The 13,718-nt window shown below is 37.8% G+C and overlaps 5 protein-coding genes across 5 annotated transcripts; all 5 read left to right on the top strand.

Annotated features, from left to right (window-relative positions):
- The first annotated feature begins 77 nt into the window (after positions 1–77).
- Positions 78–3,513, top strand: LOC17877141 (two-component response regulator-like APRR3). The gene is made up of 11 exons (XM_023786863.1): positions 78–339; positions 840–1,266; positions 1,352–1,513; positions 1,610–1,743; positions 1,835–2,008; positions 2,093–2,243; positions 2,350–2,593; positions 2,668–2,698; positions 2,776–2,961; positions 3,030–3,097; positions 3,198–3,513. Exons 2-11 carry the CDS (start codon positions 999–1,001, stop codon positions 3,247–3,249), a joined length of 1,470 nt encoding a protein of 489 aa, XP_023642631.1. The 5' UTR covers positions 78–339; positions 840–998; the 3' UTR covers positions 3,250–3,513.
- Positions 3,514–3,880: 367 nt separating this feature from the next.
- Positions 3,881–5,594, top strand: LOC17875397 (probable serine/threonine-protein kinase PBL7). The gene is made up of 5 exons (XM_006280522.2): positions 3,881–4,031; positions 4,298–4,467; positions 4,539–4,728; positions 4,812–5,254; positions 5,355–5,594. Exons 1-5 carry the CDS (start codon positions 3,881–3,883, stop codon positions 5,592–5,594), a joined length of 1,194 nt encoding a protein of 397 aa, XP_006280584.2.
- Positions 5,595–6,682: 1,088 nt separating this feature from the next.
- LOC17875568 (probable serine/threonine-protein kinase PBL5) lies at positions 6,683–8,159 on the top strand. The gene is given in 5 exon segments (XM_023777664.1): positions 6,683–6,789; positions 6,862–7,063; positions 7,151–7,343; positions 7,425–7,840; positions 7,923–8,159. Coding segments are annotated over 5 exon segments (1,155 nt in total).
- A 576-nt stretch (positions 8,160–8,735) lies between these two features.
- LOC17876147 (ankyrin repeat-containing protein At5g02620) lies at positions 8,736–11,067 on the top strand. Its single transcript, XM_006282104.1, has 3 exons — positions 8,736–9,099; positions 9,330–9,742; positions 10,198–11,067. Exons 1-3 carry the CDS (start codon positions 8,736–8,738, stop codon positions 11,065–11,067), a joined length of 1,647 nt encoding a protein of 548 aa, XP_006282166.1.
- Positions 11,068–11,806: 739 nt separating this feature from the next.
- On the top strand, positions 11,807–12,965 carry LOC17876206 (putative F-box protein At5g60060; the record flags this gene model as incomplete). The annotated part of the gene is made up of 1 exon (XM_006281372.2): positions 11,807–12,965. A coding segment is annotated over one exon (1,119 nt), but the record flags the coding sequence as incomplete, so codon positions are not given.
- Positions 12,966–13,718: the final 753 nt, after the last annotated feature.

The raw sequence follows: 13,718 nt of genomic DNA, 5'->3' as shown, positions 1-13,718 counted from the left end.
AGGCTAAATACGCCACGTCATCAATCCCAAAATAATATCTTCTCTTTCTGTTCCACCACCTCCCCAAAAGTCCCAATCTTTCAATCTCTTCTTCTCTGTTTCTCTATAAAGTTTATAATTTTGTTTTTTTTTTAAATTCTATTTATAGTAGCAATTGGATCTTGTATAGTTGTTGGTAAAAGAAAATATTGATACGAATCAAAACCAGATTAAATGCTAAACAAACCAGATTAAGCAAAATCTGTTCTTTTTTTTTTTTGGGGTTTTGAAGTCAGACATGATGAGAGGTTTTGGTGGTGGTGGTGTTCTTCATTTATGGATAGGCTTTAAGCTACAAAGGTCTGTTTTTTTTTTTTTTTGTCCCTTTGACAAGCTGGTGCTGTTTCAATTTTGTGCCTATCTCGTTTAGTATACCGTAGCTTATAGTTTCATTTTGTACCATTTGCTTATAGTTTGATGTTGTATCTGCCTATCTGGGTTCTGAAAATTTCTAAGGACTATGGGAAAGTAGGAGATCCTAGATCTATGAAATCAAAGAGACTGTAATCAGTGTTACTCATCTCTTCTTCTTTAGTTGTTTCCAATCTCTTGTTGCCAAGTATTGTGATGATTTTGTATTGGTACACATTTCAGAAGCAATAACTTTCGGATTGTTTTTGAAAGCTGATTGTGTTACTATTGAAATTTGAATTTGCCTTTGGCTTGTTTAGCTTTTATTTGGACAAAGCTTGTTAATTTATCCAAATTCAGGTTTTTATTTGGTTCTGGTGTGATTTTCTTACGAATTGTTGTGCTTTTTTTTTCTCTCTCTCTCTTATAATGTTGAGGTTTTGCTGAAGGGATTAAAATAAGTTTGGCAAAAGAAGATATGTGCAAATGTTATGCCAGTGTAGAGGGGAAGTTTCTGCAAAATCTTAGACGTTATTTGATGCTGCTTCTGTTCTATCTTGTTCATGGAGGCTGGTCTTAACACTGTCATCAGACATTAGTATTCTAAAATGTGTTTTAATAACAACGAAACTGGTGATGAAGTTGAAACCGAGAGGCAAGTGTTTGGTTTATCCGAACAAGATGAATTTCGAGTTGGAGATACTACTGGAAATGCCAACAATTTGATACAGATTTCTCAACAACAACCACCACTAGCTCCTGTTGTGAAGTGGGAGAGGTATCTCCCGGTTAGATCACTTAAGGTTCTTCTCGTGGAGAATGATGACTCAACACGCCATATTGTTACTGCCCTTTTGAAGAATTGTAGCTATGAAGGTATATTGATTGAATTTATCATCCTGTTTAGCTATCACATTGTTGCTTTCGACTAACTGTTGTAAATTTGGAAACATTTCATCAGTCACTGCAGCTTCGAATGTCCTTGAAGCCTGGAGAATCCTAGAAGACGAGAAGAGTTGCATTGATCTTGTATTAACAGAGGTTGTCATGCCTGTGCAATCTGGAACTTGTCTGTTGTCCAAGATTACGAGCCATAAGACACTAAAGAACATCCCTGTTATAAGTATTTACTTAATCTTCATTAAATTTTCTGGACCTAGTTTCAGTATGTGATGCTCAGTTAGTCTAACTCAAGATGTGATGTTCTCTTTTTTTGTAGTGATGTCATCTCATGATTCTATGGTTCTGGTCTTTAAGTGTTTGTCGAATGGTGCTGTTGATTTTCTCGTGAAACCCATTAGAAAGAACGAACTAAAGAATCTTTGGCAACATGTCTGGAGAAGATGTCACAGTGTAAGTGTTCTGCTTTGATTACTTTTTATTTTTGAAGTTACTCTGTGGACTGTGTTCTTATTTTTTGTTTATGAGTTTCTTTATATACCAGTCTAGCGGAAGCGGAAGTGAGAGTGCAATACAGAACAAGAAGCCAGTGAAAACTGAAAGCTCTGAAGGGTCAGAAAACGATGCCAGCATTAGTGATGAAGATCAGGGGAATGAAAATGGGAGTAATGGTTTGGGTGACCAAGATGGTGGGAGTGATAACGGGAGTGGAACGCAGGTAATATGTTTCCATGGCAATAGAGAACAGTTATGTCTGAGGAATCTGTTGTGAGTTATAATTGGTTTTCAATTATAATAACAGAGTTCTTGGACCAAAAGAGCCGGTGATATCAACAGTATCTCGCCTTCATATCAATTTCCCGATGGAACCAATATGAACCCGAGAACTAATGGCAACAGATTGGATGATGTTAATAAACTGAAGGAAATTGAAGATCAGAATGAACAGATAGGTAAGAGCATAAATTTATTGGCCAATTAAAATCACAATACACTGGTTTTGGAGAAACATTCCGGATAATTTCTCTGTTGTACTCTAACTCAGAACGATGACTTTAGATGATTTTGCAGTAGGAATGGGATCGCAGGAAGGAATGTTTATAGGTAAAAAAGTTGAAGAACGAGGAAACCATGACAAGGATGCAAAAAATCATGTTCAAGCTTTGGAGAGAAACAATGATAACTCACAAGTAGAAAGCAAAGCACCTTCATCTCTCCCAGAAGATTTGCCAAGAGAGGCTGGGGATTACAGAATCGGTGATCAAAGTGTTTTGAGGCATTCCAGTCACTCTGCATTCTCAAAGTAAGTTCTTGACCTCAACTGACAAATCAAACCTGTGACTGATTTGGAGTTATTGTTTCGTGTGTGATATGCAGGTACAATAACTGTGCTACTTCTGCTTGTAAGGTATTTTATGATGTGTGGTGCTGTCTTTAAAATCTATGACAGTTTTCATCAACAAGCTTTAATTTTTGCTGACTTAGGCTCCAGAAGAAAATGTGGGAAGTTGTTCTCCTCATGACAGTCCTATTGCAAAACTGATAGGTTCGGGTTCAAGCAGTGATAATCCTTTGAATCAGCAGTCTAGTGGAAGCGAAAGATCAGCACAAAGAGAAGCTGCTCTGATGAAGTTTCGCCTCAAACGTAAAGAACGATGTTTTGAGAAAAAGGTAGCTCCAAACAAGCTTAAGCTCTAGTTTTTTGAGGCAAAAATTATGCGCCTGTTTGTTTTCTTTAGGTTAGGTACCATAGCAGGAAGAAACTAGCTGAGCAACGGCCTCGCGTCAAAGGTCAATTTATTCGCAAGTAAGTCTGAATCCACTTACCATATCACTCTCTGAATATACAAATTTATTCCTCATATAGTAATTTACTGACGTAGAGAAACCTTTTTTTTTAACATTAGGAGGGATGATACTAAATCAGGAAGTGAGTGTCCAAGTAGTGACGACAGCTAAACAACGAAATTGGTATAAAAGAGAGAATAGATATACACACTTAGAAGATCTAAAGAACAAAAAAAAAAGTTTCACTAAAGTGGAGGGCATATATATACAGTATATACTTTTTTCAAATAAAGTCTTACAAAGACTATTGTCATGAGAATTTTCTTGTGTATTAGTGTATTGTTTAAATATCGTATTTCTACAAACATAATAATGTTGCTACAGAATTTTCTTGTGCATTAGTGTATTAGTTCCTTCAATCATTTTACTCAGTAATCTCTGATTTATATTTAAAAAAAAATATTCATTGAGTATCCCTTAATTACACTTTTTTTTTTGTTAACTTCCATGCCGTTAAGAAACGAACCAGTAAACAGAGTAAAAAAAACAGAGTATTATTAATTTACCAATTTAATAAATAAACAGAGCATACTCTCACCTCTCTCTCTCTATATATATATACATTTTTTTCCGCCGAGATCGTTTAGTGCTCATCATTAACTCACTCTCTCTCGTTCTCTTTCTCGCTCAAGTTTTCTAGTTGAGAGTCTGTTTAATTACGTTCTTTTCCGGGAAAAAGGTTTCTCGAGAAACTAAATAGAAAAGCCTCAAGAAAGATTTCTCTTCGCTGATCGTTACGATGATGAAAGGTTTCTTCTGCTGTGTCAAAGGAGAAAGCTCAAATAGCGCAGCGCAGAATCAAGTGTTTGACGACGAACCATCTGGGCGAAACGAGTTCCTCAATCGTATTTGGAGAGATGAGCTCCAGATCCCTCAAAGTCCTGGAGTTGAAGGTTCCGCTTTCGTTTCAAATCTTTAGGAATCGAGATTTCTTGTGTGTTTATGGTTTCTTGTACCTTAAGCAAATCTGTTCTTTAAGAGTTACTTGTTTCTTCGTTTTGATCTCGTCACTTTCTCATGCAAGTGAAAGTCGTAGAGTTCTTCTTGTCTCGAAATTAACTGAATCATTAACGTCATATTATAGTCGTGTACCACAAGAAATTGATTTAGGGTGATCTTGTTCAATCTATCTCTAACGTTTTAGTGATTCATTTTGCAGATCCGAATGCTATTCTTTTCCCTATAAACCCACCTCTACCTGCCAATTGTGGACCATCATACCAATGGCGCGAGATCTTAGACGGAACCCTAAACTTCCGGCAAACGTGTTTACTCGGCAGAGGCAACTTCGGCGATGTCTATCGCTGCGAATTCAGAAGAACTAACCAGGTATAGACCCAAAAGTCGTGTCCTTTATGGTTAAATGTCGAAACCCGGTTTCTAAACTTTTAATTGATTAGGTTGGAGCTGTGAAGATTCAGAATCGAGACAATCCAGCAGGTCATCAAGAGTTCTTGGCAGAGGTTACAACGTTACATGAAGCTAATCACCCAAACGTGATTAAACTTCTTGGAAAATGTTACGGCCGCAGAAACCGTGCTATTGTTTACGAGTTCATGCCCAATGGCTCTCTTGAACGCCACATCTTTGGTAAAGAAATACTCAAACAAACCTTTATTTAGTCTGGTGTTTAAACTTACTTAACTCCTTCATTAACATTCGGTTTTTTGTAGATTACGCGAGGCAGCGTCAGAGAGTGCGACCTCAGGGTATAGATCAGCCAACTAGGCGTTTGGATTGGGAGACGAGGATGAAAATTGCCGTGGGTGTAGCTGAAGGTCTGCTTTATCTACACCAGGAGCTCAAAGTAATAAACCGAGATGTCAAGGCCGGGAATATTCTCCTTGATGCGGATTTTGTGCCGAAGCTGACTGATTTTGGGCTGGCTACTAAAGTCAAAGTAAATAAAAAAGGCGTTGAGAAGGAGAGGAAGATCGATCTGATGAAGGGAACTCCAGGATACATCGCACCGGAATCAGAGTACTCCAAGTTGGTTTCGACCAAGTCCGACGTCTATAGCTATGGGGCTTTCCTGTTAGTGCTTTTCACCGGAAGGAAACCTTTTATTCCTAACCAAGTACCTGCTGAGGCCGAGAAACATAAAATCACTAATTGGGTATGACTCAAACCTTGCATTTAGGAACTTTTTATATGTTTCGTGTTCTGCAAGTAATATATAAAACTGAGTTGGTGTTTGGATGTTCTCTTTTTGACAGTTTCTGCGTGTATGGGGTAGATTTGGGAATGCGTCTGAGTCTGTGATGACAGCTGATACTGCGCTCGGCAATAGATTTTCGGTTGAAGGTTTAAGGAGAATATTTGAGACTGCATTTATGTGTATAAAGGAAGAGCCACGTGCACGCCCTGCCATGGCTGATGTAGTACAGATGGTTCTTGGAGCTGCAAATTTCCCGGTTCAAGTGGTGCCTCTGCTGGAAATGAGCCATACGATATAACAGAAGTTTCTTCAGGCGGTTTTATGCAGGCTTCTTTTTTTTTTATGGTTTTTTGGGTTTTTTTCAGAAACATATTATAGACTTGGTTTTGTTACTGGTTCTACTAGCTAATTTGATCATGTTGTGATTTTTTTGAGACAATACCATCTAAAAGTTGTTAATCAACGTTTAAGATCTTTTGTCTTCATTTATCTGTTTATGAAACTTCTTAAAACAGGGAAGAGGTAAAAATCAGAGCACAAATGCACAAACGTTCTTGTTGGAGTTTTGTTAATTAGATGTTTAATCCTTTTGATTTCAGATTCAAGAACCCACCAAATCGATTCTATCGGATCAATGCATATGATTCTGCAACTTTACAAGTCAAGTTGGGAAAGGTCTTGACTCTTGATCATATATACCAAGAAGGAAACTCTATATATGGTTTGAATCAGTAGTTTAGTGGTTATCATCTCCGTAAACATGGAGTCAATTGCCTTTAAGGTATAAAAGAGTGATTCACTTCAAAGATCTGAAGAACAATAAGATAGTTTCACCAACTTTGGTATAAAAGAGAGATTTTACTTCACAAATCTGAAGAACAATAAGATAGTTTCACTAACTTTAAGAGAGTTTGGCTATACTCTTATAGAAAGCTTAGTAAGTACTCTGTTTTAAATATTGTATTTGGCCATAGTATGTAGCTATTTACAGTATGTATTCACTCATGAGTCATGATTGGTCTTTAACATTCAAATTTCACCGAATACACAATTGTAATCTTGATTAGACTATTTACCCGTTTTTCTTCTTTTATAAAATCTAATAAGTGGCGACAAAAAAATAAAGAAAGTATTATTAATTCTATAATTAATAATAATTTTTTTACCTGTGTATGTATATATATCTCCCTGCTAGTTCTTTTAGTGATCATCATTCGAGTTTCTCTATCAGTCTCCCACACAAAGTCCCACATCTTCTCGCTCTAGTTTTTTGGTAGAGAGTTCTCTCTCTCTCTCTATCTAATTACATTTTCCGGGAAAGAGATTCTCGGGAGAAAAGAAAACAAGAAAAGCCTCAAGAAAGATATATCTTCGTCGATCGCTGCGATGAGTCGTTTCGCATGCTGTCTCGGAGGCGGAAGCTCAAGTAAAGTGGTGCAAGATCCAGCGGAACTACCACAAGCATCGGAAAGTAATGACGAACGAGGTGAGTAGTTTCAATTTGGAATATTGAACTCTCTGATGATCGTGAATTTTCTCCTTTTCTTATTTTCTTGTATCACAAGCAAGTCTGTTTTCTCTGATGATCGTGAAACTAATCTAGGATTCTTCTTCTTCTTCTTCTTTGTTATCTTTATTTCTTAAGGCTTAGTTACATTTCAATGGCAAGAGATCGTAGACGGAACTGAGAACTTCGGGGTGACACATTTGATCGGCCAAGGCAAATACGGCAAAGTTTATCGCTGCAATTTCCCAAGAATTCATAAGGTATGATGAACCTAAAAGTCTTGTCCTTTATGGTTAGAAATTCGAAACCCAATTTCTAAAACCAGCAACTTTTGATTGGTTAATTAGGTTGGAGCTGCAAAGATTCATAATCATGGCGACCATTCTGGTCTTTCTGAGTTTTTGGCAGAGATTACAACGTTACATGATGAAGCTGATCACCCAAATGTGATTAAACTTCTCGGAAAATTCTTCGGCCACCAAGACACTGCCTTAGTTTACGAATTCATGCCTAATGGCTCTCTTGACCACCATCTCTTTGGTAATCAATACAAACCCTAATCAACTCTGTTTTACTTGTATTCCAGTTCCAGTTTTGTTAACTCCTTCTCGTTTTTTGTAGCACACGCGAGGAAGGTTCAAGGTCTAACGCAAGAAACTAGGGTTTTGGACTGGGACACGAGGATGAGAATTGCTGTGGGTGTAGCCGAAGGCCTGGTTTACGTACACCAGGGGCTTTCTTCGATTCACAGAGATGTCAAAGCCACAAACATTTTACTTGATGATGACTTTGTGCCAAAGCTGACTGGTTTTGGAAATGCGGGTAAGATCGCTTACAATGAAGACGGCACTGAGAGACAGTGGGAGATCAATACGAATGGAAGTGAAGAAGACATCGCACCGGAAACAGAGAACTCCGGGTTGGTTTCGACCAAGTCCGATGTCTATAGCTTTGGAGTTTTACTGTTGGTGCTCTTCACTGGAAGGAAAGCTTATGATCCGGAGAGACCTGAAGCGAAAGTGAAACTCACTGATTGGGTAAGACTCAAAAACTTTGTTTAAACGTTTCGTGTTACTGAAGTAATATAGGTTTTCTCGGATGTGTATATTTCTTTTGCAGTTAATGCCAGTATTGGGTAGATTGGAGTATGCGCCTGTGGTACTTGATGTTGCTCTCGGTAAAAAGTACTCGGCTGAAGGTTTAAACAGAATATTTCAAACTGCGAGGATGTGTATAAACGCACAGCCACTTGAACGGCCTGCTATGGATTTTGTGGAAACTTTGGTTCGTGAAGCTGCAGCGTTCCCGGTTCAAGTGGTTCCCGAGGCGAAAGAGGAGGAGCGACGTTCTACATAAGAAGTTTGATCAGGCGATATTATTATGTAGGCTTTTTTTGGTTTTGTCAGAAACATATATCAGACTGGGTTATGTAACGGATGGTTTTGTTACTGCTTTTATGAAATGAGACAAGGTCAGGGTGTGAAGTTTTTGAGACAATGCCATCTGTAAAGTAGTTGTTAATCAACGTTTGAGATTATTTTTCTTCATTTCTCTGTTACTAAACTTTCTTAAAATAGAAGAGAAGATGAGGGAGAAGGAAAAACAGAACAGAATGGTTCTTACCTTTGGAATTTTCAAAACAATCTCTTTGGTTTCCGATGATGCATAGATTTGAATTCGAATTCCTTGAAAACCCACCAAATCAAACTGGATCAGATGGATGATTCTTCAACTTTACAAGTCATGTTGTAAAGGTCTTGAGTCTTGATCATATATACCACAAAACGTTTTACCGGTTGTTAGGTTATCTTTAGATCCACATCTTATTGAATGTTTCAATACAATAATTAGTCTTAACATTACAAAAATGATGTTGTTTTACATCCTATTTGATATAGGTATTGAATCAAATTTTCAAACCGTGTTGATCTAATGGAGGAAGCATCAACATCGACATCAGCACCAATGGCTGCAAAACCAAATGTTGTTAGAAAGACAATGGCCAAACAGCTGACTGGTAAACGTGAAGATTCGCCGCTCCATTCGGCTGTCAGACGTGGAGATTTCTCTGCGGTGACAGAGATTTTGAGTAATCATATGGAATCAGAAGAGGAACTGAGAGAGTTGTTGCGGAAACAGAACCAATGCGGTGAGACAGCTCTTTATGTGGCGGCAGAATATGGTGATGCCGAGGTGGTTGCAGAGCTCATCAAGTACTATGATCTTGAAGACGCTGAGACTAAAGCTAGAAATGGGTTTGATCCTTTCCACATTGCTGCTAAACAAGGCGAATTGGGTATGGATTTTGTTGTCTTTCATGAAATTTCAATCTTTTTGCTTGATATTAAGAATTGAACTTAAAATGACCTAAACATATGAAGAAATTTGTGATCTTTGATCTTAAGCATTGGGGAGAAACAACTAGATAAACACATGATGAAAGTGTTAATCTTTGTTTGATATAAGGAACCACGTTCATAAAATTAATGTGTGATAAACTGATGAAATTTGGAATATTTTTTATAGACGTTTTGAGAGTACTAATGGAGGAACATCCGGAGCTAGCAATGACGGTGGACTTATCAAACACGACGGCTCTACACACTGCGGCAGCTCAGGGACACGTGGAGGTTGTAGAGTATCTACTAGAAGCGGCAGGTAGTAGCCTAGCCGCGATCGCAAAGAGCAACGGTAAAACAGCATTGCACTCGGCGGCTAGGAATGGTCACGAGGAAGTCGTAAAGGCGATTGTGGCGGTTGAGCCGGACACGGCAACGAGAACTGATAAAAAAGGTCAGACGCCACTTCATATGGCCGTGAAAGGACAAAGCATTGACGTGGTGGTTGAGCTGATGAAGGGACATCGGTCGTCACTGAATATGGCTGATTTTAAAGGGAACACTGCGTTACATGTTGCTACTAGGAAAGGTCGCATTAAGGTTAGTTAATCATCTCCAATTACATAATTTGTGTTACAAATGGTGTTTTTACTCGTCTTAGAAATTACTTAATCCATATATCTTTATATCAAATATTTGCGTTTTTGTGTCTACAATTTATAGAGAAAAATTTAAAACATACGACGAGTGTTTTTAAACACACTAGTACTTAAATAATGTAATGTGTAGACATGTCCTCTGTAACTTAAATAGGTAATAAAACAGCTTAAATATATATACTTTTGTAAGATGTACATGCAACTTTTCGTTTTTTTATGTCCTTTTCATTACGTGTGACATTTAGCGACATTTATACGTTAGAAAATGAATATTATGGTATAAACTCTATAATACACACAAAGAATCGAGTCTTCACTATGTGTTATGATAAATCTTGGAAATTATTGAAAAAATATATAGTTTATTGAGATTTTAATTAACGTGCATGATTGCAGATAGTGGAATTGCTTCTAGACAACAACGAGACAAGCACAAGCACAACAGCGATAAACAGAGCCGGAGAAACGCCGCTCGATACGGCTGAGAAAATAGGCCATCCGGAGATCGCTGCGGTTCTGAAAACCCGCGGCGTTCCATCAGCCAAAGCCATCAACAACTCTACTCGGCCAAACGCTGCCCGTGAGCTTAAACAAACGGTGAGCGACATCAAACACGAGGTTCACCACCAGCTAGAGCACGCTCGAGAGACGAGGAAACGCGTTCAAGGAATCGCCAAACGCATTAACAAAATGCACGTAGAAGGTCTTGACAACGCTATTAACTCAACCACAGTCGTGGCCGTTTTAATCGCAACCGTAGCTTTCGCCGCCATTTTCACCGTACCGGGACAATACGCCGATGACTTGAGTTCGCTCTCTCCGGGACAATCCTTAGGAGAAGCGAATATAGCGGATAGACCAGCGTTTGCGATCTTCTTCATATTCGATTCCATCGCTCTTTTTATATCTTTAGCGGTTGTGGTGGTTCAGACTTCGGTGGTTGCAATCGAGCACAAGGCTAAGAAGAACATGATGGCTGTAATAAACAAGCTGATGTGGTTGGCTTGCGTTTTGATATCGGTGGCGTTTTTGGCGTTAGCGTTTGTGGTGGTTGGTGATGATGAGCGGTGGCTAGCCGTTGGGGTGACGGTGTTTGGTGCGTCTATAATGCTCACGACGCTAGGGACAATGTGCTATTGGGTCATAATGCATCGTATCGAGGCTTCTAATGTGAGAAAGTCCAGGAAAGAGTCCATGGAAAGGTCGAGACAATCAGGATTGCTGGAATTTTCTGGGATTTTAACAAAGAGAATGTATGCTATTTAGTGATTTAGATACAAAGATCATGTAGAAATTAAGCAGAGACTGATGAAGCGTGTGAAAGAAGTAAACAAAGTTATAACGTAAAAATTGTGTTATTTGTTTCTTCCGTTTATTTTTTTTTTGGTAAAATGTTTCTTCCGTTTATGATATAATTATAATGTTCTCTCTTACAAAAATTATTTCATGCCACGTTTAAAACTAGTATTGAATTTTATAGAAATGAACATTTCTTTCTATTTTTTTTTTAAAATGTAGCAGTTGACAAAAAAAAAAGTGGAAGTTATCAATGGATAAGAAAATTGATTCTGAGATCATTGTGTATCGCTTACACGTCAATATTTTAATAAATATATCAAAATAATACAATCGTTATTACCATGATAAATTTTTAAAAAGCCTATTGGTCAATGGTACATTGTAAAATAACAAAAAATATTCTCTAAACATTTTATTAATTTATATCAAAACATGGTTTACTAGTAAAATATGTTTAAATAGACATAAATAGACATCATGCACCTGTATAAAATTATAAAAACTACAAAGACAACTACTGAAAGTAGACATTTATGATTATATAATTAGAAAAAAAATGAAATGATGTCAACATCAAAGATGAATCATAACGACATTATATAGACATTATTTATACAGTTATATGATCCAAATTCCTAAAACCAAGAAGAAAAACAGAACAGAACAATTCATAATCCTTCTTTTGTGTTCTTTTTTCATGGAGTCTTCTTCTTCTCTTCTTCCTTCTCAATGGTCTGATCTTCCTTTAGATATTCTTGAGTTGATCTCCGGTCGTCTTGACCACGGCGGCTCATCAGACGCAGTTGATCTCCTCTGTCTCCGCTCTGTGTGCGCCACGTGGCGTCTCTGTCTTCCTCTCTCCGACAACAACAAAAAAAATCGTTTGTCTAAATTCCCAGAGTACCTTCCTTTTTGGTCATCTTCTTCACCAGCCTCTGGTTTCTTCGTTCTGAAACAGAGTAGTATCTATAAACTCGAAGCTCCTTTGAATCCAAGTACTTGGCTGGTTAAGCTTCAAGAGACATCCCCTGGGAAAATGCGAGTATTGGATCTCTTCTCAAACGACAGAATCTGTTTCTTACCTGATAAATTCCCGGGAAAGATCGATTTGCAGGAGTTTCATGTGAGATTGGTTCGTAGAGCTTATCGTATGGAGTACGCAAACAATGGTGGTGGTGAGATGTCGTGTTTCTGGTCTCTGAGCTCCGAGAAAGTTGTGATTTTTTCTTCAGGGGAATGCTCTGCGATAATGGCGATTCACAGTGGTGGGAAATTAGGGTATTTGAAAAGCGGAGACGAAGAAAGATGGAGAATTTTGGACAATTCGTGGAATGTGATTTACGAGGACATATTGTTGTACAGAGAGGAGAGCTATTGCATCGTTGTAGACGACAAGGGCAAAACCGTAATTTACGATGTGGATTTCAAGGTTTCGGATTTGGCTGATGGTTTGGTCGGAGGAGGAGGCCACAAGAAGCATCTGGTGGAATATCCCGGCGGAGAAGTGCTGCTGGTTGACAAATACGTGAAACACGTTTGGTGCAAATCGGAGAACTCCAAATCTGCGGTGGAGTTTAGAGTTTATAAGCTGAAGAGAGAAGAGAAGAGATGGGAAGAGGTGAGAGAGTTAGGAGACGTGGCTCTGTTTATAGGAGATGACTGTTCTTTCTCCGTTCAGATTCCTGCCGGAGATTCCGCCGGAGGTTGTATATTCTATAGAGACTATAGAAATGGAGGACGAAGCAGAAGGATTTGCAGCGACGGTGATGGTGTCTTCAATGTGGACATTTCCTATAAAGCCCAAATATTTGGGCCTATTCTATGATTTGGGCCTTCAGTTCCGCTGTTCAATTTATAAAATAATAAGCCGTAATTGTATATGACAAACGGAATATTACAAAGTTAATGAATGTGTTATACATCAGAATTTGTGATTGTATTACAATGGAAGCATGTGGACTGCAACAACATCTAACGATTTTACAAAATTTGCCATGTGAGAGAGGGTAACCAAAGTTTTCAATTGGAGAAATAAATTGTCTACTTGTTTTCCAAACAATAATCCTGATAGGTCTCTTCTAGTTGCCACAAAATTTGGAGAAATAAAAGTTAATGCTTTGGGCCAGTGATGCCTTCCCACAACTATCTTTCTTTTTTGTTATAAGTAGTAGTAGTCGGTGATGGAACAAGTTTGAGCTTGATATGTGAATGTTTTTTTATTTTTTATAAACAACCTTACGCATATAGACGACAAAGTTTTTAGTTGATTGACAAGATCCAAGAGATAAAAATCTTTTGATCAAACAAACGCATAATTCTAACAGTATGAACAGATGATTTATATAGATTTGTCCCTCAGCTTTCAAATCCATGTGTACCCCTCTCTCTCTCAGATGGGATAATAAAAAAAATGTAAAATCGAAAATATGAATGAAATGATATATTTACTAAATGACAAATTTCAACCGTAAAAGTTTGTTACCTTTGGTCTTTGAGTTTATCTCGAATTCCAACTATATGATATATGAAAATATTTAAATTTTCTCAATGTATGTAATTTGAGAGCACATGGAGGCAATGATCTATCTATCTGTCTATCTGTAAAAAGATACATAAAA

Source organism: Capsella rubella, unplaced genomic scaffold (assembly GCF_000375325.1).
Source record: "Capsella rubella cultivar Monte Gargano unplaced genomic scaffold, Caprub1_0 scaffold_8, whole genome shotgun sequence".
Classification (NCBI taxonomy): Eukaryota; Viridiplantae; Streptophyta; class Magnoliopsida; order Brassicales; family Brassicaceae; genus Capsella; species Capsella rubella.
Note: the sequence above shows the minus strand (reverse complement) of the source record. Positions and strands in the feature narration are given on the sequence as shown.